This window comes from Sardina pilchardus, chromosome 15, assembly GCF_963854185.1.
Source record: "Sardina pilchardus chromosome 15, fSarPil1.1, whole genome shotgun sequence".
NCBI lineage: Eukaryota > Metazoa > Chordata > Actinopteri > Clupeiformes > Clupeidae > Sardina > Sardina pilchardus.
Genome location: NC_085008.1, coordinates 29292430 through 29317429, shown reverse-complemented (window position 1 = coordinate 29317429; position 25000 = coordinate 29292430). Strand labels below are relative to the sequence as shown.

Here is a 25000-nt window from a genome sequence, read left to right as displayed (position 1 = left end):
TGATCCAGCAACAGAGCTACTATACTACTATACCCAGGCAGCTCGTCATGGCACATTAAAACATGGCAAACACAGCAGACCAAACCACAGGCAAAGCATGTTTTCCATCTTTCACAAGAACTTCAAACAAGAGCTGGTGTGGTGGTGTCTCACAGATCTGGTGATTATCACTGATACACACCGACACAGAAAATAACCACAGCAAACAGATGCATATCTAATGAATGCAAATCTAATGCATCACTGTGACCTAAAGGGGAAAAAAAGAGCACCGATGTATGAAGTAGATTTGAGTAGTTGTAGTGTGCGTGCGTGCGTGTGCGTGTCTAAGCCCTATTTCTGCTGCTGGGGAGGAGGGCAGGTGTGTGTGCTTGTGTGGCTGACAGTTGAAGTCAGTGTTGATTAGAGCAGCCTACAGACCAGCCCAACCTCCCAGTCAGGCTCTGCTCACATTATTGGAAAACTCCCTCTGGGGCATGGGAGGTCTCCACAGCCACAGCCACGTACACACACACACACACACACACACACACAGACTCTCACCAACATACATATGCACACACACACACACACACACACACACACAGACTCTCACCAACATACATATGCACACACACACACACACACAAACACACACACACACACTCAGACTCTCAAACACAGACAGACTCTCAGACACACACACATACATACACAGACTCTCACCGACACACACACACACACACACACAAATGTACATGCAAACACACACTTAAAAGAATAGACATTGACACCAAAACACATACAGTATTCACACACACACACACACACACACACACACACACACACGTTGTCACCCTCCCCCCTGAAGGCCGCCCCCGCAGTCTGTGTGTCCCACGGCCCTGCCCGCACATCAGAGAGCTCCGGCGCCCAGGAATGCCCGTTAGGCCACGCACACAGAGGCTCAAATGGTGCGTGTCTAATGCAATTCATTAGCAGGACGGGAGCTTGGTGCGCTCACTCCCCGGTCCCCTCCGTCCCCAGGACTCTCAGGCCACCGTAAAACATGCCCGGAGGCTATAAAGAGTCTCTCTCTCTCTCTCTCTATGTCTCTCTCTCTGTCCCTCGCTCTCTCTCTGGGTACAGTTTTGGCAGCAGCTGCCGCCGTCGCTGTCGCCGAGAGATCATTATACTCCATCAGAAGTGTAAAGGAGCTTATTGATGTCTGGGCCACCAGAGGAGCCATCTTTTCCTCCAGACGGGACACGGAGGAAGCGCTTTCGCTGGGACTGTCCCGATCCGGATCAAAGGCCTTTGGCGGGGAATGCAAAGGGGTGCCATTGAGACAGGGACCGTCGGAGGGGCAGGTAGTGCGGGACAAATGACCGCAGTAAACATGCACAGCATGGCGCCATGCACTTACGTTCCGAAGACATGAGGGTATGGGGGGACACTTGAATACATCAGGGACACTTGAACACATCAGGGACACTTGAACACATCAGGGACACTTTGGTCAGCCTCTTCGGCAGAACTGGAGGCACAGTCCACACATTAAAGGAAATCTCCGGCAATCTCTGTTTCTCAGAGTCACAGAGTACGGTCGGTACAAACAGAAAAGGGAAAACAATCAGTGCTGCCTAGCTAGCTCGGGTTGCTGCAGCCAACAGCTAGATTAGCCAGGCAGCTGCAGTGCTATATTCTGGGGGCATGATTTCAAAGACTTTGAGAAACAGAGATCTATCTACAGTACAGTATGTGAAAAATGGCGGAGGTCTCCTTTAAGTGCCTTTTGGAGTCTGACCATAGGGTGCAGAAAATTGGCCAGGTCCTGGCTAGAATTGATCTTAATTAGTGTGCTTGCAAAAGCACACTATTGTTCTCCGTGCGTTTCATATACTACTTATTTATCTTAAGTCAAACTTTTGTCTCCCTATCTTGTCCTAGGGATTTAGAGCTAGAGACGCCGTTCCACCTCTCACGCGTCGGTCCTGATGCGAGGATGGTGGCTTGTATACAGCTTTTTGATACGCCTTGTCGTTCTCCCGTTATTCCAGTTTTTCCGGTCGATTTTTTCCCATAGGAATGAATGGAAAAGTGATTTTTGAGCGCTGATGCCCACACATTTTTCCACCTGTAGCCCAAACCGTAAGACATAAAGTCATGAAATTTGGTACGCTGATAGAGGAGACTACCCTGATTGACACCACCAGGTTTCATGCTCGCCACTCTCACGCTCTAGCGCCACCAACTGGTCAAAGTTGGAAAACGCGTTCATGCCCGTAACGTTTGATCCGTATGGCCGATTTTGATAAAACTTATACCATTGGAATCCTCTGACTCGGCCGATTCCAACGCACCATATGACGTCATTTTCCGCCATGATGGATTTTCCGCCATTTTGAATTTTGTCCAAAGTCAAAGGAAAGCTACCCTGGCCGCATAGTTTATCCGATCGTCATGAAACTTGGCACGCGTGATCTACAGACCAAGGCGGATCAAATGCCTTGATTTCGCCTTCATACGTCCAAGCGTTCGCCTGTGACGACCAATTAAATTCAGCGAGCTAAGCCGCCAAACAGGAAGTGTGCCTATCTTGGAAATGCTGTGACGTATGAAAGCCATATTTGGTGGGATGACTTGAGACCCCATCCAAAGCACCCTCAATAACTTTGGTGTTATTTGGTCTGTCGATGGCTCTATAATTAGCAAAAACGTGTGTGTTTGTGAATGTATACTATTATTTGGAATAGCTCATCTTAAATTGCTTAGGTCATGCAGAAATGACATTTCAGAGTGATTTAAGATACAATGTTGATATTTTCAAAAAAAAAATCAAATCAAGGCCATTCTTGTAAAACATATTTGTACAATTCTCACAACACTGTGGAATTCTGCCATGTCCTGTCATTCATTCATTAGCGAATGAGAGGAGACTCATACCTTTCAAGTATTCATTGGATGTTGGAGATGGTCCGCAACAGTACAATGGTTAGTTCTGGGATGGTCCGCAACGTAGTGTCTCATCCTGAGACTTGTTAGATCTAAGCAATGCCATGGCCCCGAAGGACAAGTACGGACTTACGCGCTGTTAAATGCTATGAGTGTTTACTTGGTATATATACTCGACAATTACACGATGTTTCATACTGACGGTGTGTTTTGGATGATTTGCATTGACCTGAGCATTCTGGGTAAACTTCACTCCCAACGTCGGCGAAATACCGGAAGTAGAGCGGTCGCCCTGTCTGCTAAGGCAAGGAGGATTTTAATTAGAATGTAATCGCAGTTACACTTTCAACATAAAGTGTGTATATTTAGACTTCAAATTTCGGAATTTGAGAGGTCTAGTTATGAGGGTAGGCTAAACTAACTGCAGTTCAAATAGTTGGTTTTAACTTTACCAAGGCTGTTTTAATACTGAATTGCAACTGCTGTTATGAAGACAGTTTGGAGCCTGGCAGACGTGAAGGCAGTGAAAGGTAATTAAATCCATGGTAGCAACTCATCGAGCTAGCAATTGCTGTCAAGCATCAGGCAGTGCATAGATAGATAATCTTATGACACTTTTTTACAGTCAGTGAAGCACCGAGTGAAAGTCAACGTTTGCTTTATATCCAGTGACAGTGGTGCTGATGTCGTTTGAATAAGTACAGTAAACTTAGTCAGAAGATCTAAAAATATTTGCAATTATTGCTAGCTATGGTCTATGTGCCACCAAGTTGAAGTAGGCTGGTCATGTCTAAAGCGTGATTATTTTCAATAACTACTCCTCCTGATTGATTGTCATTGACACCGTCAGCGTGATTATTTTCAATAACTACTCCTCCTGATTGATTATCAATGACACCGTCAGGGTATAGCTCACTAATAGAGGGAGAAAATAAGCTGTGTATGGCAGATGCTTGTGTGGTAGGCTAGGCAGTGCTATATCATGTAAACTGCACTGGTGGACTCATGGGTGGACTGCGTGATCGCTGGTCAGGCCGGTCAGGCCACCTCACCTTGGGTATTATGAAAGGCGCTATATAAATCCAAGATATTATTATTATTATTATTAAAGAGTAGCCTAGGCATCACCAAATGGCTTCAGCCTACCCAAAATATTTCCAAGCCCCCCCTATAATTTTGGGTCGGATTTAAATAAATAAATAAATAAAAAATAGTGCAGATATTAACTTAACATGACAACAAAGCGAGTCAAACTATAAATTCAAGTCTGTTTATTGAATGAAAGTATCGTTATGATTCCCATGCCTCAGAGCCTTAGCGCTCTGGCTAGCGCGGTAGGCAGGCGAGCGTAGTTAACGTTCCCGTGCTGTGGGCGGAAGAGAGGACACAATTCGCAGTGAACGACATAGTGAGATTGTAAGTTAATTGCTTAACGTTGCCTACATTTAGCTATGGGGAAGGAAAGGTGATATTGCAGCCTGGCGATATTGTAAGCTATTTGTCTATTTCATTTGCTTTCGGCAGCTAAATGGAACGTTATGGAAAATGCCAACATCGAACAACCAAACTCAGGCTAACAGCTTCTTATTGCGAGTGAAAACTAAATGGCATTGTATAGCATTAGTTTTTGGCATGGGAACATTTAGACTGTCTTTCAATTCATTGGCTAGATGATACAAAGACGTTTCAAGAAGTTAGTGAGGAGCAGGAGAGAGAGAGACTGATGCTGCGGTGGTCTGCGTGATTGAGGTCAGTAAAGGTCTATGAACGATGTTAAAGATGATTAAACGTTGCAAATGTCACATAAGCCGAATGGGAACCGGAGGAAAAGTTTCAAAACGTTGTGGCCGCTGAACTTGGCTTTTGCAACAGGCTTTTGACTGAGTTCGTTTTATTTTGTATGATGGTTGTGTCAGAATCAGAAATGTCAACTTATCGCAAAGTGTGTAGCCTAATTAGATTAGCCAACAGTGTAGGCTACAGGCTGTGTAGACAACATGCACAGCAATATGTGTAGCCTATGTAGAGACAACATGCACAGCATTCAACTCAGTTGATTGGCATAGGCTAATAACAATGAAAAGGCGAAAAGAAAGTGATCTCCATATTTATATGCATGTTATCAAAGTTGGATAAAAACACAAAACAAATAGTGATGATCCATGTGTAGGCTATAGGCCTAATGCATCTCAAACTCAACCCAGGCATTCCCAACCCCTCCTAAGGAATTGTCTTATTCATGCCCTTTATGCCCTTATTTCATATAATTCTGGCCAACTTGTTGCTCTCACTGTGTAGGATTAGCCTAAAACCTACATTAAATAGTCGGGATGTAAAAAACAGGCATAGGCTACCTTATGCATTTATTTTAGTAATAGTAGGCCTACCCCATTCCCAACATCATCTAGAAATGTTGGTTCTGATAAATGTTCTTCAAACAATGACGAAGCCTTTGTAGGAACGATGAAAAAAACGATGTAGGAACGATGATTTTTTTTTTTTGCGCGAGCGAAATGGTAAAATTTTAAGAAATCATCATCCACATCATAGTATGATGCTGTGTGGGGTTATGGACTTGACAGTTTTGCATGGAATTGCCCATACAGTATATACATACAGTATACATATTTAAGCATATAGCACGAGTGGGAGTGGGTTGTTGCTAGATATTCCCACGGGTGTTGTTTGGCCGTAGCCTTGAGGCCCGAGGCCGAGTGGCGCAGGCAACTACACCCGTGGGAATATCCAGCAACAACCCACGATCACAAGTGCTATATTGCTTTTATACAACAATTCTACCACTTGTTTTTTGCGCTAATTTCCCATTATAATGTAAATCGCTAAAACTGTCTTGTTTGTAGAACTAACTTCTCTCCGCCACAAAGTTCTATTACTTGCAGGACAAACTGCCGTTACTAGTTCTAAATGGATGGTTGCTATGGCCAAAGGCCAGTCGTTAGTTCTAAAAGCACGTTGCTATGGCCAAAAGCCAGTCGTTAGTTCTATCTCTCCCGTTGTCAAGCAATGCAGAATATAGCCTAATAAACGTTAGCTCGCATTGCGTCTGGTTAGGACATGCATTTAGCTTTGAAACATCACTATTTTACTTAGCCTACATGCCATCCAACTAGCTAATATCCACCTCCGTCATATTCTATGTTCTGAGTATCTGTATTTCAGCTTGGATGCAACGTGACAGTTCGTTTTACACTTGACAATTTGATATAGAGAATGGGAACGGAAGTTAGCGGCGCAGTGCATTCTGGGACAAAAAGGGCGTTTTCCTCCATTAGGTGAGGCCGCGGCGCGAATTATAAACAAGAAACCTATGGAAACCTATGATATTTCGAACAAGATCGGCTAGCCAAAACAGTAACACTAGATGTAAACATTTAGGCTACTATGCTAAAAACTAGTAGTAGAAGTAGTAATGGACCGTACAGAGACAAGCTCCTGCCAGACGCGAGGAAACGTTATATAGAAAAGATATCTTTGATCGGTAACATGGATCCCTATGACAGACCGTCTGGAGAGTGGACGTGAGACCCTGAAAGTAATACAAAGACACTCCGTTGTTGATTTTTTTTACCTGACGATCGTGGGCACGGACGTTACATCCAACAACACAACAGGTTCGTCCCATGATGTGTGAAAAACAGTGTTAGAAACAGCGAGTTAGCAATGTTTTACGATGTTTACAATGGTACAGCATTGGCAGCAGCGTACCAGTGGCCTCACGTATGTATCCCAGACGCCACCGCGGCGCAACCGCGAAATGTCCGCGACGTCACATTCCCATTCTCTATTGTATCGCGGAGTGATTTATTATTAGCTGTGAAAAGTCAGAGTGGATTATCGTGGGATATTTCAACTCATGGAACGTCTCTCGGCCAATCAGAAACAAAGAAACAGCTTCATAGAACCCAATTGTTGTATAATAAGATTTGACACATTGCAGTTTTTTAATGCTGGGGTTATTTATAAATCAAAGAATTGTGGGTAGATGTGGGTGAACTGTGCAACATGCAGGTTGTGGACAAGAGGCAGACGTAACAGACAGATATTTGTGTTTGAAGGGGTGGTGTGTCTGTGTGTGTGTAAGTGTGTGTGTGTGTGTGTGTGTGTGTGTGTTTATGTGAAAGTCTTCGTTGCTAGTCAACTCAGCGACATGCAGTTTGTGGACAAGAGGCAGATGTAACGGACTGACGTTTCTGTTTGAAAGAGTTGTGTGTGTGTGTGTGTGTGTGTGTGTGTGTGTGTGTGTGTGTGTGTGTGTGTGTGTGTGTGTGTGTGTGTGTGTGTGTGTGTCTTTGTTGCCGGTGTACAGTATTTCTGAATATGAATGCTGTCTGGACAGGAAATGGCATAGCTTTTATCACATGCAACCAATCCAAAATCGATTTCATATTCAGAAACGTTAACCAGTAACAGCCTGGTTGCTTTGACATATCAAAACCAAATTTTATCCTATTACATCATTTGAACAGGTGAGTCGTCCTGTTTATTTTACCATCCATTTGAGGCTATAACACATTGCAACTTATTCAACAGTGAGTAAACTGCGGATGTTCCCGCATAACAGGATAGCTATACTCCTAACATTACTCGTATTTGTTCTAGAAACATGCCTAGTTCCTTAGGCTCCCTCCTTCCTTCAGTGGTTACGTGTTTCATGCTAGCTACACGTGAACGACTCATACTTAATTCAACACAAGGTCCATAGGCGTAGCCACGGGTGGGCCCGCCCACCTGTCTGTCAGGCCCACCCAACTCTGTGCGTAACAAACGCAAAAACTTTCGTTTTACTAACTCAAAGCTATATCGCTGACTGGTGTGGCACTTTAAGACGTGAATGAACAAGAGGAACATTGTGGCAATATTCTGATGTGGTAGTTACCACTACTACCTGGCGCCCAACACCTACCCACGATTATAATAAAAATAGGCTATATATTTTGCTCTACGTCAGATGCACTAAACGCTGCCATTCTCTCTCGTGCGCAAACAAAATGTGTGCATTCCGAACAGCCCAGCTAGGCTAGGCTACGTTATTCTGGCTCATGAAGTTGAACAAATGCATGTAGTTATTTTACAGAAAGAGATAAATAGCTGGAAAGTTATGGTAGGCCAACATGGAGTGATTATATACACAGGGAGATTATTTCGGTACTCGTAGCTGAGCAGGCGCCACTGCTGCTAGGACCAAACACGCATCTGCCAGGGCTTCAGCGTCATATTATTTAAAAGTAGACGGACGAAGCCTAGCTATTTGAAGCTTAACAAACGAATATCTGTAGTCCTATGAGTGCAGTTCATTAACCTGCTAATCAAAGTAGATCGCAGCAGGTCTCAATGTCACTTCGTTACAACTGCGGCTGATCATATTTAGAAAGTAGACAGGTAGGCCTATTGCTTAAATTGTCACACTATACGGTCGACTCAAATAAAATCTCCGACCCCGGGAATCAATGATGTAAAGGACGTGAGAGAGTGCAGCTGACTGACATAATAATCTCACAGGTAAATGGCACGATGTCCACAAACATGCAGTTGCATAGGCTATGTCTAAATCAGTATCAGCAAACGTTTGGGAACTGGGCGCATAAGCGAATTAAATGAAAAAGGAAAACATATTTTATTTGAACATTGATGGCAATACCCAAGATATGTACTTCAAAAGAGAGAATCCCGCACACTGTCCATTACGCATGTAAACTTGTATTCACAGTAGCCTAGGCTATTCACGACGTTTCGGTCATAAATTCACCTGAGGAAGGTCTATGACGGAAACGTCGTGAATACTGTGATTAAAAGTTTGCATGCGTAATGGACAGTGTGCGGGATTCTCTCTTCTCTCTTTTAAAGGGATAGTTCGGATTTTAAGACACAAAGTTATATGGGTTCCCTGTCAGCAACGTTGTGCATTAGCACTGACTTACCCCCCGACAGCGTCCTGTGAGCCGAGATCCAGCCGGTTTTTGATCGTTTTTGATGCCGGACTATTTTCTTCAGCAAGTTTCTGGGGTCACGAAAGTAAAGTGTTTTTCTTCTCAAAACCATATGCGTTCAACAGAGTGATATATTTGCACCACAAAAACGTTGTCCAGCTGTCAGTAGCGCGCAGTGATAGGAATTGCGAAAAATAAGTAAGTGATAACGAGGTTTGAATTTTTTTGTGGTGCAAATATATCACTCTTTTGAACGCATATGGTTTTGAGAAGAAAAACACTTTACTTTCGTGACCCCAGAAACTTGCCGGACTACTTTCTTCAGCATCAAAAACCGGCTGGATCTCGGCTCACAGGACGCTGTTGCGGGGTAAGTCAGTGCTGATGCACAACGTTGCTGACGGGGAACCCATATAACTTCGTGTCTTAAAACCCGAACTATCCCTTTAAGTAGGCTAACTTGTTTAAACCTATTCCAACGCGCCTGTCCCCACAAAAGAGGTGTGCAAAAGCGCTTGTAAACGAATAGCCTACCCAAGATATAGCCTAGTACAGACCAGAGAAGGCTTGGTAGACGTTTCGGATAGGTTGCAGCATCGTATAGCTGATTAATAACTATCGCCTATTTCTCAGTTGTGCGTTAAAAGCGGTAGCACGGAATAGGCCCATATAAACGATAATAGGTATAGGCGATAAGGACAACCACTGTCACTCAGCTATTGAAAACATAATTTGTCAAATTTGAATATTCATATTTTGGGTTCAGGCCCACCTGAATTTTTCTAGGCCCACCCATTTTATGATTTCTGCCTACGCCCATGACAAGGTCTACAGACCTTAGAGGTGTACATTTCATTTTCATACATGAAAGCGTTCGCCCGTGACAGCCAATCAAATTCGATGGTGAAGCGTCCAAACAGGAAGTGAGGTCAAATCTCGGAAACGCTGTGAGGTATCGAGACCATATTTGGCGGGATGATTTTGGACACCATCCAAAGTAGCCTCAGTAAATGTAAGTTGTAATTTGGCCACTAGGGGGCACCGCAATTAGCAAAAATGCATTTTGGCTCATATCTCTTTACGTCTTTGGGATGACATCTACATTTTTACATTGGAGATGCTCTGGGACATACCACTGATAAACCTAGGCAACTCGTCAGGTCAGTGTAAGAATTCGGCAATCGAGGGCAACGTCGCCAAACTCGAAGCAGCTTCGCGTCTTGGCCAAACTTTGGCGCTTTGACCTGAGGGCGAGCTGTCGCGTATCCTGCCGGGGCGCTCTCGCGGCGCGTCGGAGCAAGCACACTTCGCACTTTCCCACCGGGAAATGCATTCTAGTTGATCTTCGCAATTTTTTTTTGTTTCATCCAGTGGCTTCACTACTGACCGGGTTTACGAGATGTTTTTTACAGTCATTTTTTACAGGGCCATCAGTGATAGGTGAGTGAGAGCAGTGCAGGAGAACATACCTGGGCTCGTCGTCTTTGGAGCGTTTTGGGCAGTATTTCTTCACCAGGTTCCTGTGAAGGACGAAAGGACAGATTTTCAGGACACAACACAACACAAAACACCACACCACACAATGCAACCAAAACAAAGCACAACATACTGTAAACTGGCCCTCAGCACTTATCAAACCACAAAACACAATGCTGAACAAGAAACAAACACAACAGGACTTCTTTTCTGCCATGCATGAATGACACCATGTTTCCCTTATGTTTGAGAGAAAACATGGAAGTCGAGAAGTAGGTCAAAAATACCAGTAGAAAAAAAACTCAACCCCCCCCCCCCCCCTTCTTTTACCATGCAGCACATATAAAATCTAAATTAAAATAAGGAGAAAAACACACAATTTTTTTTTTTTCTGTGAGTAAGGATGCCTCCTGAGAAGACGAGGGCTGGGTTTAGACACAGTGTTCTCTCTTTAGGGAGAAGAGGCATCTCCCTCCCCCAATCCCCAATTTCAACCCCCAACCATGCTCCAGTAACGACATCAGGCACCAGCATCCGCTCCCAACACCCCAGTGTGTTTCCCTCTACTGTAGAATGAGGTCAGTGGAACACTTCCCCCTTCTAGGTTTGGGATACACCCTTCAGGGGTGCTCTTCAAGAACACAAGCAGAGCTTTTTTTTTTGTTTTTTTTAATTAAACAGGGTCGGGTCTACCAACCTAGAGCAGCTTTATTAAACAGGGTTGGTTCTACCACCCTAAAGCAGGTTCCTTAAACAGGGTTGGTTCTACCACCCCAAAGCAGGTTTATTAAACGGGGACGGTTCCACCAACCACAGAGCAGGGTAGGTTCTACCCCCCAGAGCAGGTTTATTAAACAGGGACGGTTCTACCAACCCCAGAGCAGGAACGGTTCTACCAACCCCAAAGCAGGGTCGGTTCTACCACCCCAGAGCAGGTTTATTAGAGGGGTCCTATAAACATCCTGGGGGAGCTAAGAAGACTGATGGGCTCATTTCTGAAGCTTGAGGTCACAACTGAGAGATTACCATACTGTACTGTGCTGCAGCGTCTTCAATTATGGGTGCAATAAATTCACAGCATGACCATAATAAACCCATAATGGTCAAGCTATGAGCATACCCAAGCACCATCATCAAGGCATCTAAACCAGATTACTGGAATGATTAACTATTAACAAAACACAATGATATAACAGCATACAGCAATTATATATGTGTAATATGGTAATATGATATAGACAGCTCTTCCATTGTAGTAAAAAAAAAAAATCCAATGCACTTCCCATTGAATTGTCTTTTAAATCTTTAAAGCTATTAAATGAGAGCACACTGAGGTGGAACACAAGCTGCGTGATTAAGATGAGCTGCTCAAGCATGTCCTGTATGGGGCTGATGAGAAGGGCTGACGTGTGGCTGTGCCTCTGCGATGGCGGTTTCAGCAGAGTAAGCATATTCTTTAAACACTAATCTGAAGCATTCCTGCATGTTCACACGACTGCCAACAGCTGAGGACCTCAAACTGGAATTCCCAGACAGTAAAGCAAACGCGCTCTACGTGGGTAAATGCCACTGCTGTTTAGAGGAGCTCTGCTGGCTGCACTGGGTGTGAGTGTGAGTGTGTGTGTGTGTGTGTGTACATATATATATATATATATATATATATATATATATATATGTGTGTGTGTGTGAGAAGGGGGGTGAGGGCTCGACGCCGTAACCAGGCAACGCTGTCGAGGAGCCTGGGGGGGGGGGGGGGGGGGAGCAAGAGTGGGAGAAAGACAGAATGAGAGAGAGAGGGAGAGGGGAGAGAGAGAAGGGAGAGAGAGAGATACCAGCCGTTTACTGACTGCACAGATAGCCGGCGATGCACGGGCTTTTAGCCGGCTAGTCCCGATTGTACTCACTGATAGCCGGCTAATCGCCGAGGTGATTTACGCTGCCAATTAGCCTATCTCACGCTAAAATGGCGTCTTTCGGCTTTCCTTTCCGGTCCCTGGAACTAAACTTCCGGTCAGGGTAATCGCCGTTCATAGTGAATGACCACGGGGGAGCAGAGAAGCTAGAGGTGGTGTAATAAAACTCTGTGAACCGGTATCAAACAGAAACATCCCGCTTTTAGCTTTCGTACATTTCTCCTTGATGTGGGCCGTCGAAGAAAATGGATTCAAGCCACGAAGAGGGAGGAGGGAACACTATTTAACGTCTATAATGTCACAGTTGTTTGTAGCATAGCATTTTCGTATTAGCGACCTGTTCGGAATAGCTAGCTTCTAACGTTAGCGCTTTAAGTAAAGCCATGTAGAGTTAAATAAGACAGTGCCTTGTGTTTGTTCAACGGTCTCTGACACAACCCAAGCCAGGACGTCTGTTTTCACGACGACAACGAGGGACTGGGGTTGTTTGAGAAGTCCAACCGTGTGGAAAGGAAGATGTTGCTGTTGCTAGCTTAGCTAGCTTTGCTTCGGACAATGAACTAACGAACGACCGTCCCGGTAAGTTTTTATCCCCATTGAGTAGCGTTAAATGAATTGGCAAGGAGATAAATAGCCAGATGTACATTTGCAAATATATTATGTTTGTTTGGAGGTTTTTATTGGCTCTGTGCACTAGATATAGACGAACTTCTGTGTTTGTCTTATGGTTGGCGAACGTGTTTCTTGCCGTCTCTTCGTTGTCATAGCTGTCAGAAAAGCACTGACTAATGAGCACTTCAATCATACCAAAACGTAAGAAATACAATGCATGCAACTGTGTTTTGAGCTTCTTAAAACCGTGGGCGACTGCTGTGTGCCAGTTTGCTCGGTTTCAGGTCGATTTTAGCTTCCAGCTTTTTTTCTGAAAACACCAGCCTGTGTGTGCACGGAGGAGGGCAGGATTTCGGTGCCTGCTAACGTTACACGTTAATACAATTGCTTTTTGACATCGGGACTTTGTCTCTATCTAGTGTACAGAGCCAATAAATTGCCCTAAGTAACAAAGCAAAGATATTCATGGGTTTCATTACGTCACTTTCGACAGGTGCACTAACGCAGCACTCATAATCTAGGTTGATTTGATACACCTGTGGAAAGAGACCTGATGAGACCCATGAATAGCTAGAAATGTTAGCTCGGTTTAGACAGCATATTGTGTTAGTGTGTTTTTAAAACTAAAGCCTACCTTACACTGACAGACTTTAACAAGATTTGGGAAAGATTCTTGAAAGATTGTAGTCTTTTGAGTAGTTTGAATGAGGGGCATACGTTAAAAGACTACAATCTTTCAACAATCTTTCCCAAATCGTGTCAAAGTCTGTCTGTAAGGTAGGCTTAAAGCGAGAGATTATTCCATACACATATAGTTAATACATATTTACTGAAACACATATTCTTGTGGTGGTATGTGACACAGCACTCATAATTTACTGTCCTCATTAATTAGCATTGTTGCTTACAGTTTTTCTCTACTTGTTTATGTGTTTGCATCAGGTGCATTGGATGCAAGCTCACACGAGGATAAAGGAACTGGAGGTGCTTGTGTTGACATGTGAGTATTTCTACTTCCCTGCTCTTATGCATACACACACCCATACACTCCCACAAAATCATTGACACATCACTCCCAACCATCACTGATCTTCATCACTCACGGTGTCTGCAACGTGCACACAAAATCATCAGGGACCACACACATCCCAGTCATGGACTGTTCTCCAACCGCCCGTCTGGGAAACGTTACAGGAGCCTAGGAGTTGCACCAGCAGGCTCAGAAACACCATAACACTGCTCAACACCAAGACCCACCACTAGCCCCTGCCCCCCTCTCCCTTGCACATGGACTAGAGATGGTCTGACTACCGATGATAACTGCCCTTTATCAAATGCACCTCATCAATGCACTATTATACAGAATTCTGTTAATATGGACTGTCTGATTACTCTATGCACTTTATGTACATAATGAATCAAGCTGCATTTGGTGTTTTATCTATATGTATACTGCTATAAAGAAAATAAGCACTTTTTAATGATTGCACTACTGGTTTGATACTAAACTGCATTTCGTTGTACTTACTTTTGCAACGACAATAAAGTTGAATCTAATCTAATCTAATCTAATATGTGAAGTTTCTAGAAATAATCACTGAATCCAAAATCAAGAAAATACATGGAAAAATACCAAATTGAACAAGAGATGCATGCATGTATGCACACACATACACATTATTGAAGAAATGTTCATAAATGTGGAAATGATAAAAACGTACATGAATGTGGAATGATAAAAAAAAGTCTAATTTGTCTTTCAGGACATCAATTAAGGTAATTCGTCTCACCAAGTCCTCCCCTCGGAAATGTCTGACTTGGTGTCAGTGACTGTCACACCAGGGAAGGGAAGGCTAGTGACCACAAGCTAACCTTGCTCCCAGATGGATCACAACAAAGCCACAGAAGAAACCTTGACCTGCCAGAGATCCACGTAGTGATCCACGTACTCCAGCCCCTGCCTCATAGCTGTGGTTTGCCATGCTTCCTTGAGGATCCTCCCTGCCAACCACTGCCGGGTCTTATTCCCCCTGGCAGCAAGGACTTCATGACTTGCTTTGAGCCTGCTCTCTTCACAGGTGGCTCAGAGTGTACATACATACACACATATATATATATAGATAATTGGGTTATAGTTTGTTCATTGTGTTAATTTTGTGTGTACTTTTCTATGTTTTGTATTTCTATAATGTCCACACGTTTTTCAATAAAACATGTGTCTTGTTGGTACTTTGACACTAACCTTTGTAGCGCATACCGTATAATGTAGATCTCACTTTGCAGCTTCCCAATGTTTTTTTTAAATGACCAACTGGTGTAGTTATGTTTACCTGAGCACATGGCTTGTGCAACAATGTGATCACAAAATTCTCTACCAGCAGCGCACAAAATAGCATATCCTTCGTGGTCTTGCTGGCCGAAGTTAGTGTCAGTAGTAGTGGGGTGAGTGGAACATATTAGCAAAAGTCTCTGAACCTGAACTCGTGGAACAACAACTAAAACTCTGGTGAAAGAAATAAGAGATTTGTCTTGCATAGCGTTGCAACAATTTACCAATTAGGTGTGTTTCAATGTGGAGATGTTTTGGATACCATACAAATGATGACCATATTAAGGACAGACAGGCACACAAGGCACTTAAAAAATGATATACCTGCTTGGCGTTTTATGTAAGCTTGCCTTTTAGGGACACAAGTTAGGCTCCCTATTGTAGACTACTGTTTAGCCTACACAGGAAGGTGCATATTAATACTGCAAGATACTCAAAGTCGCCCAGGTCTTACATTGTTGCACGGAATATGTATCAATCAACTAGGCTTCAGTGATGTTTAACAAGAAACACGGGGTAAGTATAGCGTTTGTTATAGTTATTAGGCTATTGATGCATGCTCTAGACAAGTCGTTTTGATGGAGATGCGTATGTAAACAATAGTTATTTCGGTGCCGTTGTTCCTTTTGCCCCTGATAGATTCAATGTTTAAAACACCTTGTTTGCGGCTCCTCGATCTTTCTAAGAGATCGGTAGCACAATGATCTCACAACGTCAGGCCTACTACTTTGAAGACCATACAAAGATATGCACATAAAATACTTAATAATGTTGTTACACAGCTTTATTGAAGTGCAATACAAGCTATGGGTTTTGATCTGACGTTAGCCATGTAGCTAGCTGACATCAACATTACCTTCACAACTATACAGATTGTTCATGGAACGATTTATATCCACAATCCAATATTGAACGTGTAGTAGAAGTACATGATACTTGTTTCGTTACGTGGCTGCTTTATTGAAGTGCATTTACAAGCTGTTGTGTCTTATATCTAGTAGCCTATCTGGCTATCTGGTATTAGCCGTCTAGCTAGCCGACTGACCTTTGCCTTCATAATTATATATAAATTGTACATGGGACAATTTATATCCCCGGTCCAGTTTGGATCGCTTAGTTTTCGTGTGGAGTTCCACAATTTCCTCCACCTGTGATAGACTTATCTTTTGAAAATGCCGCAAATTCCTTGTAAACTTATACATCGCTCCGATTACATTGGACTCTCCATAAGACAGTGTTGACCGGAAGTAGCACGACACCTAGCGAATATTCAAAATGGCGGCGTGATATAGGCTAATGGGCTCGGCTACGGCTTCCCGCCTCCGTTCCTCTTGTACATGCGCAGAGTTCACTCCTGTCTCCTTTACGTGAACATTTATGTGATTTTTTTTTTTTATCAGAATTTTAATTACTCATTATTTCAATGACTGATTTTTTTCCATCTGAATTTTTCCTCTGATTTTTTTCTTCAGAGGGGAGAAGGCTAAAAACAGAGTTGTCCGTCCATATCAACTGTTGCCATGAGTAAACAAACAAAAGTCACACACGCAGTTAACGGCAGCCAAGATGGCGGCGCCGGGCGCCCGTAGAGTTCGCGGCGGATTTGGGCAATCCCCGGGGGGGAAAGATGGTCGACAGGAACGATAATGTAGTCCTAGGTAGACTATAACTGATAATTTACATCAGGATTTAATTAGTTGATATGTGGTCTGAAAAAGGACGTGCTAAAGACGTCTTTCCTTAGACCAAAATGGGCCGGCCAAAACAAGACCATTATTCTACGTCTAATTTTGGTTGAAATCAGGGCCATGACGGACCGACGGGATTTAGCCCAAATATCAACGTTGAAATGACGTCGTGTGCTGGGGGGGTGCATTAGTCCAAGCGGAATGAGTGGAGAGTTGATATTGTGACGAGGCAAGAATTACTCTGTTAGGAAATGTTTATTACCAGATGAATATGAGGAATGACATTACATGGAAGTGGCCTGTTTAAGATCCCCGTGGCATAAACCCCTTATCCCACAACACATCAGCTGACTAGTCTAGTACACCTATATAATGCGTAACAGTCAACTATCTTATGACAACAGGCTGCTTAACCATCTTAGCCGTAGGCTACATTTCCCCCTTGAACGTAACACAAGCATATCCGAGCCGCGCTATTGTCACATCGAGCTAGCAAGTCTAGCTAGCCACAAACAACAGTGCATACCAGACTGTATAGAACAGTTGCATACTGCATAGGCTACTAATGACACTTTTTTACGGTCAGTGAATAGCACCGAGTGAAAATCAATGTTTGCTTTATATTTAGTGACAGTGGTGATGTCGTCAGTTTGGATAAGTAGTAAACTTAGTCAGAAGATCTAGAAATATCAAACGGAGGAGCAGAGAACTTGACAGAGAGCTGCGCTGTTTTGAGAATGACAGTAGTGTCACGAGACTTCGACGCCTATGTTGTTGTACGTCACTGTTCAACTTCACACCCAGTTCTTACATGTTTACGCCTACACCGAGGCGGCTTTGGAATATCGCGCCTCTTGTCCTCACTGACCTAGCCGGGGAATGGCCGGTTAAACCTAGCCGCGGATGAGGCGGCGTTCAGTCAGTTAACGGCTACCGAGAGACAGAATGAGAGAGGGAGAGAGACAGAATGAGAGAGGGAGGGAGAGAGAGAGAGAGAGAGAGAGAGAGAGAGAGAGAGAGAGAGAGAGAGAGAGATGTAGAGAGATGTAGATGTAGAGGGGGGCCTCATGGGGCTGACGGGTCACAGCTGGAGCTCCTCGTTCATCTGCCTGTGCCTTGCGGCGGTGGCGGCTATGCAGCAGTGCATTCTGGGTAGGGGGGCAGGGAGACAGGAACGCTGCGACTGACACCTCAGGGGAGAGGGACTCGCACACATGAAACAGGAAGCGCAGGTTTTTACACACACAAAAGCTCACACCAGTTAAAACATTTACTGGTCCCCCAGTCAGAGACATTCACATAAGCTTGAGTTGAGCTGGGCCTTAACAAAAACATGCTAGCAGCTAGCACAGCACGTCTAGAAGGAGACCATTACCATTTTATGGTCCTCTCATCTCGTTGCATTTCAATGGTAGTTCCTCTACAGTTCAACATGACAATAGGATTAATCTTCTGCAGGTTATTTCCATGTAACCCCCTCTATTATGGAGTTATGTTTGGAGGAAGTGGGTAAAATTGGTCCCAAAGAAAAGAGGATAGCTGTACATGTTGACTGGCTCTACAAACAAGCGCAACAGGAAGCAAGTGAGCACAGAATTAGCTTAGTGTAACAAAATATCTGTGCCCCTTGTCTAGGGGGGGAGAGAGTGTGTGTCTGTGAAAAAAAGTGAGTCTTTCCCAGCACAGGAGACATGGCATGAAGGTCACCCATGAAACACAATACCATGACCTGTCAGCAAACGTGTGAGAAACAGAGAAACACACACACACACACACACACACACACACACACACACACACACACATATACACACACACACACACACACGCTGGCCTCTCGTACTAAACCGGCAGCTCAATTTCACTCTCCTTGTGAGCCTCTAGTGTCCAGAAACAAGTTGGCCATGCGCACACTTGGGAACAGTTTGAGTCAGAGCCGTAGAAAGAGAGACTTGTGACACTCTTTGATGTCGCCACCACACGGTCAAAACTTCCAAAAAAACTGTGCTGAACGGCTGAATGGCAGGAGGGTGGGATGTACTGTACTTCTGGATGCTGGAGGATGTAATCAATTAACTCATTGATAACTGAGCAAGCGATTGGCTGTTTGAAGTTCCAAAACTCCCATAACCTGGACTAGCATGGGAAAGCGTTGCCATGTTTGTCCAGGCCCTATTATGGGATTGTCGCCACTCTGTTTTCTCTGCCGCTGGTTTGAGGCCACTGATGCTGATGACCAGGTGATCTACACGGGGGGTCGTCGTGGATACCAATATCGTCAAAGTCCTGGGTTTGACCAGTAGGCAGCACCGTAAGTGTAGCCTACTGTACATAATAACATACGTTTGTGTATAGTGCCTTTCTCAAACCCAAGGTCACTTGTATGGTGGTTGTTACATGTATATCCTACATACATTAACTAAGCTGTTCTGAATAAAGGCATTCCAGCGATGTGCAAATGACGTGGCTGCACTGCTCTCATCACTGTTTATTTTTATACGATCTGCCCACTGTGGTCAGCCCAGCGCTTCGTCACCTCACAAACACTTGACCACTGTGGTGGATTCTGAAATTCCCAACACACATTGCTAAAAATAGTCACATCTCTTTCCGCTCAAACAAGCTTCTCACCATTAACGTAACACTGACTTTTACCCAGTGGGCTCAAAAGCGGGATTTGAGAGGATTTAATAAGAGTTCAAAAGTAATCACTTGATTCTCACACGTTTCTCAGTGATGTCCAGTAGATTACAGAAGAGGTCACTTCAGGACACAAACGCGTGAGGCAGCCGTGGCCTACTGGTTAGGGCTTCGGGCTTGTAACCGGAGGGTTGCCGGTTCGATCCCCGACCAGTCCACGGCTGAAGTGCCCTTGAGCAAAGCACCTAACCCCTCACTGCTCCCCGAGCGCCGCTGGTTGGGAAGGCAGCTCACTGCTCCGGGTTAGCGTGTGATTCACCTCACTGTGTGTTCACTGTGTGCTGTGTGTGTCCACTAATTCGGTTAAATTGGGTTAAATGCAGAGAAACGAATTTCCCTCACGGGATCCAAAAAGTATATATTCTATTCTATTTTTTCTGAGCACATGAGTGGTTAGAGAGGAGTAGGGGGCTTTACCTTAATTGCTTTGCATACGTCTGTTCGATTTCCAGCCGCTCTTTCACAAATTTTGCATATCTGTCCAGGAAGTCGATCCCCCATTGTGTGTGTTTGTCGAGGTTTTCAAACTGGTCCTGGAAAAAGAATCACAGGGAGAAGAATTAGCACACACACGTACTGTATACACACACTATACTGAATACCCTAACAATCAATCAACAGCATAATCAACACTTTAAACCGAACACACAGCCGACTGCATACTCTATGAAAGTGCACACAGTGGCCTGCGTACTGACTGACCCTGCGTAATGGCTCAACATGTCCTGTTCTCTCAATGCTTCTGCACCACTGTTGATATCCATCATCAGTACACATGAGCGGCTTGTGATCGCTCTGACTCAAAGGCTGACTCATGCGCAATCCCCATCATCATTATGAATCCCTTCACTCCATCTAATCAACAACATATGAGTGAACAACAACGAAAAAGCTAAATTTATGCTTCCGTCAGAAAATCCTGGGCTTTGAGGCCAGTTTCCAGACAGTTTCCAGCCTGCCAGGAACATTACTCGAGGAGATTCAGAAATAGCACAAACGGGATTGCTAGGCTTCTGAGCGGAAATATATACGGGCAATACCAACTCTGGGTCTCCGAGGAAATCTTCAGTTTCAGTACAGACACAGAGATTATACCAGTTGTCTGTTCAGCCTACAGGCTATCAGTTATCAACTATGAGTCCCAGGAAATACAGCCGCTGCACTGACAAAATCAATATCACTCCCTGCTGGAGTCGTCCAGTACAGACAGTCCTTATGCAATCTATACTGTACTGTACTGTACCTTAAGGACAGCAGTCTGCTTGTCTTGTGCTCTGTGCTTTTTTCTCCAAGTTGTTGACTAATCAGTCTGGAATCAGTCTGTTGTCTATTATGAATGTGTTTCCATGATATTTTAATGATTCTGTGCTATTGTTAACACTGGGCAAGATGTTCAGTTCCTTATGCTACCCGGTTACACTCCTCACAGCAGTCGAACCTCAATGTTCACACACATCCATCCTGCCCTGACAGAGGAACACGGACAAACAGAACTCTACATAGAGAACCACAGATGCCCACACACGCCGCTGGGCAAGGTCACCTGGCAAAGTGGCCAGGTCCATCCAAGCCTGTGGGACCATCCCCGAACATGTAGCCGTAGCTGTTCCTGTGCTAGGAGCTACGGAGTGACCCGAGTTGAGTTCAGCGTACCCTTGGGACAGTCACACAGAGGCCATGAGCCCCGTCCGCTGCCAGTCTCTCGGTGAGGTGATCTGATCTGGGCTACTGGAACATGGTTCCCAAACCCGGTCTGCCATGCCATGCTCCCAGTGCCCTAATCCCGGGCACCATGCCAGCCCAGGCGCCGCCGTGACGTCGCCAGCTAAACCTTTCATATCGAGATGAGAGGGAGTCCCAGGGCAGAGGGGGGCCAAGAGCTCACACCCTCCAGTCGTGTTCAAAGGGCCCTTGTAGTCCCACTCCTGCTCCTCCTCCTCCACCTCCTCCTCCTCTCTCCATCACTGAGGAGCAGCAGTTTGTTGTGTTGTGCTGTACTGTTGGAGGCTGATGGTGGTGCCCCCCCCCCCCCCAGTGCCCCCCCCCCCCCAGTGCCCCCTGCCTAAGAGCGCAGTGATGTGTTGTGCTGCTGTGCAATCTTGGCACAGGCCGCAAGCAGACAGGCTCAGAGGCTCACATGGAGCCCAGCCAACAGACTTCCTCTGAGACAAAGAACAATAGTGAGGCCCAACACACACACACACACAGTACACATACATATTCTCTCACACATGCACGCACACACACAGAAAGTACACATACACACACACAGTACACATACATATTCTCTCTAACAAACATACACAAACACACACACACACACACACACAGTACGCACGCACACACAGACACACACAAGCTACTTCCACGAATACCCTGACCGTCAACTCATTCGGCAGTAGACCACAGAAGTCTAAACCTTGACGAAACAAAGCCAAAAATCAGTCAGGTCTTCCGGAACACGGCTGCAGCCAAGAGGCATGTGTCCAAAAGACTGCTCACTGGGGAGGGATGAAATGTATGGCCATGTCTGGGCTCCACAGCAGCACAGCCAGAGCAATCTCATTGGTGCTCCACAGGCTCCCTTCCCAGGTACCCCGAGGTAAGAGGTCAAGTTTGGTCAGCTAAAACACTGAACACACACATCATGGCATCCCCACAGAAACACACGAACGCACACACACACACACCTTTGTGAACCCTCACACACGAGCTGCTACCAGCGCTAGAGGAGCTTTGACCTCACGGGTGTTTTCCCTGGCTGGGGAGGAAGGTCAGACCGGGCTATTTCCACACACACACACACACACACACACACACACACACAAAGTTATGGCAACACTGTCCCCTTCTCCTGTGCTGGGGCTTCACCTCAGGAGGACCGGGGCTTTTTATGCATTTCCTTATAGCACCTAATGAGTCTCTCAGCACATGTTAGGGTAGCACAGGTCAGCACCTTCATGTGACGCTCACAGCATTGGTGTGTGTGTGTGTGTGTGTGTGTGTGTGTGTGTGTGTGTGTAGGGTGGGGGTTGTACAACATAAAGATAAATCCTCCACCCTCTTTAAGTTCTGCTTTAGCTGCCTTTTTTCCCCCACACAGTAGACGTGCAGCCTCTCCGCCACTTCAAGGTTAATGATTGGTTAAACGCGGAGTAAACGGTGGCAACCACAAATCACGCGGCGGGGCGGGCCCTTTCGTTCTGGTTGCCGTGGCGGTGAAGGCAGCCCCGTCTGAGCCCATAATGCTCCGAGACGAGACCGGCACGAGGCGTTGATTTGCGAAGGGGTTCACGCACGCCCACGTGAAGAGCCACGACTTTGCAACGCAATGCAATTTGACAGCGAGGTGATCTGCGCTGCGTTCCCATTTTACAGCGAGGTGCTCTGCGCTGCGTTCCCATTTTACAGCGAGGTGCTCTGCGCTGCGTTCCCATTTTACAGCGAGGTGCTCTGCGCTGCGTTCCCATTTTACAGCGTGGTGCTCTGCGCTGCGTTCCCATTTTACAGGGAGGTGCTCTGCGCTGCGTTCCCATTTTACAGCGTGGTGCTCTGCGCTGCGTTCCCATTTTACAGCGTGGTGCTCTGCGCTGCGTTCCCATTTTACAGCGTGGTGCTCTGCGCTGCGTTCCCATTTTACAGCGTGGTGCTCTGCGCTGCGTTCCCATTTTACAGCGTGGTGCTCTGCGCTGCGTTCCCATTTTACAGCGAGGTGCTCTGCGCTGCGTTCCCATTTTACAGCGTGGTGCTCTGCGCTGCGTTCCCATTTTACAGCGTGGTGCTCTGCGCTGCGTTCCCATTTTACAGCGAGGTGCTCTGCGCTGCGTTCCCATTTTACAGCGTGGTGCTCTGCGCTGCGTTCCCATTTTAAAGCGAGGTGCTCTGCGCTGCGTTCCCATTTTACAGCGAGGTGATCTGCGCTGCGTTCCCATTTTACTGCGTGGTGCTCTGCGCTGCGTTCCCATTTTACAGCGAGGTGATCTGCGCTGCGTTCCCATTTTACAGGGTGGTGCTCTGCGCTGCGTTCCCATTTTACAGCGTGGTGCTCTGCGCTGCGTTCCCATTTTACAGCGTGGTGCTCTGCGCTGCGTTCCCATTTTACAGCGAGGTGCTCTGCGCTGCGTTCACATTTTACAGCGAGGTGCTCTGCGCTGCGTTCCCATTTTACAGCGTGGTGCTCTGCGCTGCGTTCCCGTTTTACAGGGTGGTGCTCTGCGCTGCGTTCCCATTTTACAGGGTGGTGCTCTGCGCTGCGTTCCCATCTTCTGAAGGCAGAGTGGTGCTCTGCGCTGCGTTCCCATTTTACAGCGTGGTGCTCTGCGCTGCGTTCCCATTTTACAGCGTGGTGCCCTGCGCTGCGTTCCCATTTTACAGCGTGGTGCTCTGCGCTGCGTTCCCATTTTACAGCGAGGTGCTCTGCGCTGCGTTCCCATTTTACAGGGTGGTGCTCTGCGCTGCGTTCCCATTTTACAGCGAGGTGATCTGCGCTGCGTTCCCATTTTACAGCGAGGTGCTCTGCGCTGCGTTCACATTTTACTGCGTGGTGCTCTGCGCTGCGTTCCCATTTTACAGGGTGGTGCTCTGCGCTGCGTTCCCATTTTACAGGGTGGTGCTCTGCGCTGCGTTCCCATTTTACAGCATGGTGCTCTGCGCTGCGTTCCCATTTTACAGCGTGGTGCTCTGCGCTGCGTTCACATTTTACAGCGAGGTGCTCTGCGCTGCGTTCCCATTTTACAGGGTGGTGCTCTGCGCTGCGTTCCCATTTTACAGCGTGGTGCTCTGCGCTGCGTTCCCATTTTACAGGGTGGTGCTCTGCGCTGCGTTCCCATTTTACAGCGTGGTGCTCTGCGCTGCGTTCCCATTTTACAGCGAGGTGCTCTGCGCTGCGTTCCCATTTTACAGGGTGGTGCTCTGCGCTGCGTTCCCATTTTACAGCGTGGTGCTCTGCGCTGCGTTCCCATTTTACTGCGTGGTGCTCTGCGCTGCGTTCCCATTTTACAGCGTGGTGCTCTGCGCTGCGTTCCCATTTTACTGCGTGGTGCTCTGCGCTGCGTTCCCATTTTACAGGGTGGTGCTCTGCGCTGCGTTCACATTTTACAGGGTGGTGCTCTGCGCTGCGTTCCCATCTTCTGAAGGCAGAGTGGAGAGGATGCGGCTGCACCTAGTGGCCTGGAATGGCCCTGACCAGGAAGAGCCCTCGGGGGTGTGAACGTCTCTCGCTCCTCTCCCCTGGTCAGCGATGCGGACAGACAGCGTGTGACAACGCCTGTGTGTGAGTGTGTGTGTGTGTTCTAGCTTATGCGTCTGTTTGTGTGTGTGTGTGTGTGTGTTTGTTATGTGTGTGACTGCCAGTTTGTGTTTGGGTGTGTGTTTGTGGGTTCCAGCTTGTGTGCGTGTGTGTGT

General features: G+C 45.9%; 1 protein-coding gene and 1 long non-coding RNA gene across 4 annotated transcripts in view; one reads left to right on the top strand and one right to left on the bottom strand.

Annotated features, from left to right (window-relative positions):
- Positions 1-25000, bottom strand: part of fnbp1l (formin binding protein 1-like) — a 70412-nt gene that overhangs the window by 19228 nt on the left and 26184 nt on the right. For all 3 annotated transcript variants that reach the window (XM_062556193.1, XM_062556192.1, XM_062556195.1), the window contains exons 2-3: positions 20015-20130; positions 10349-10399 (exon numbers count right to left, since the gene is read on the bottom strand). In XM_062556193.1, the coding sequence (XP_062412177.1) occupies positions 10349-10399; positions 20015-20130 (167 nt within the window). The remainder of the gene's footprint in view (positions 1-10348; positions 10400-20014; positions 20131-25000) is intronic.
- LOC134102565 (uncharacterized) lies at positions 12829-15109 on the top strand. The gene is made up of 3 exons (XR_009941524.1): positions 12829-12847; positions 13823-13880; positions 14644-15109. It is a non-coding gene; the product is annotated as an uncharacterized LOC134102565 (long non-coding RNA).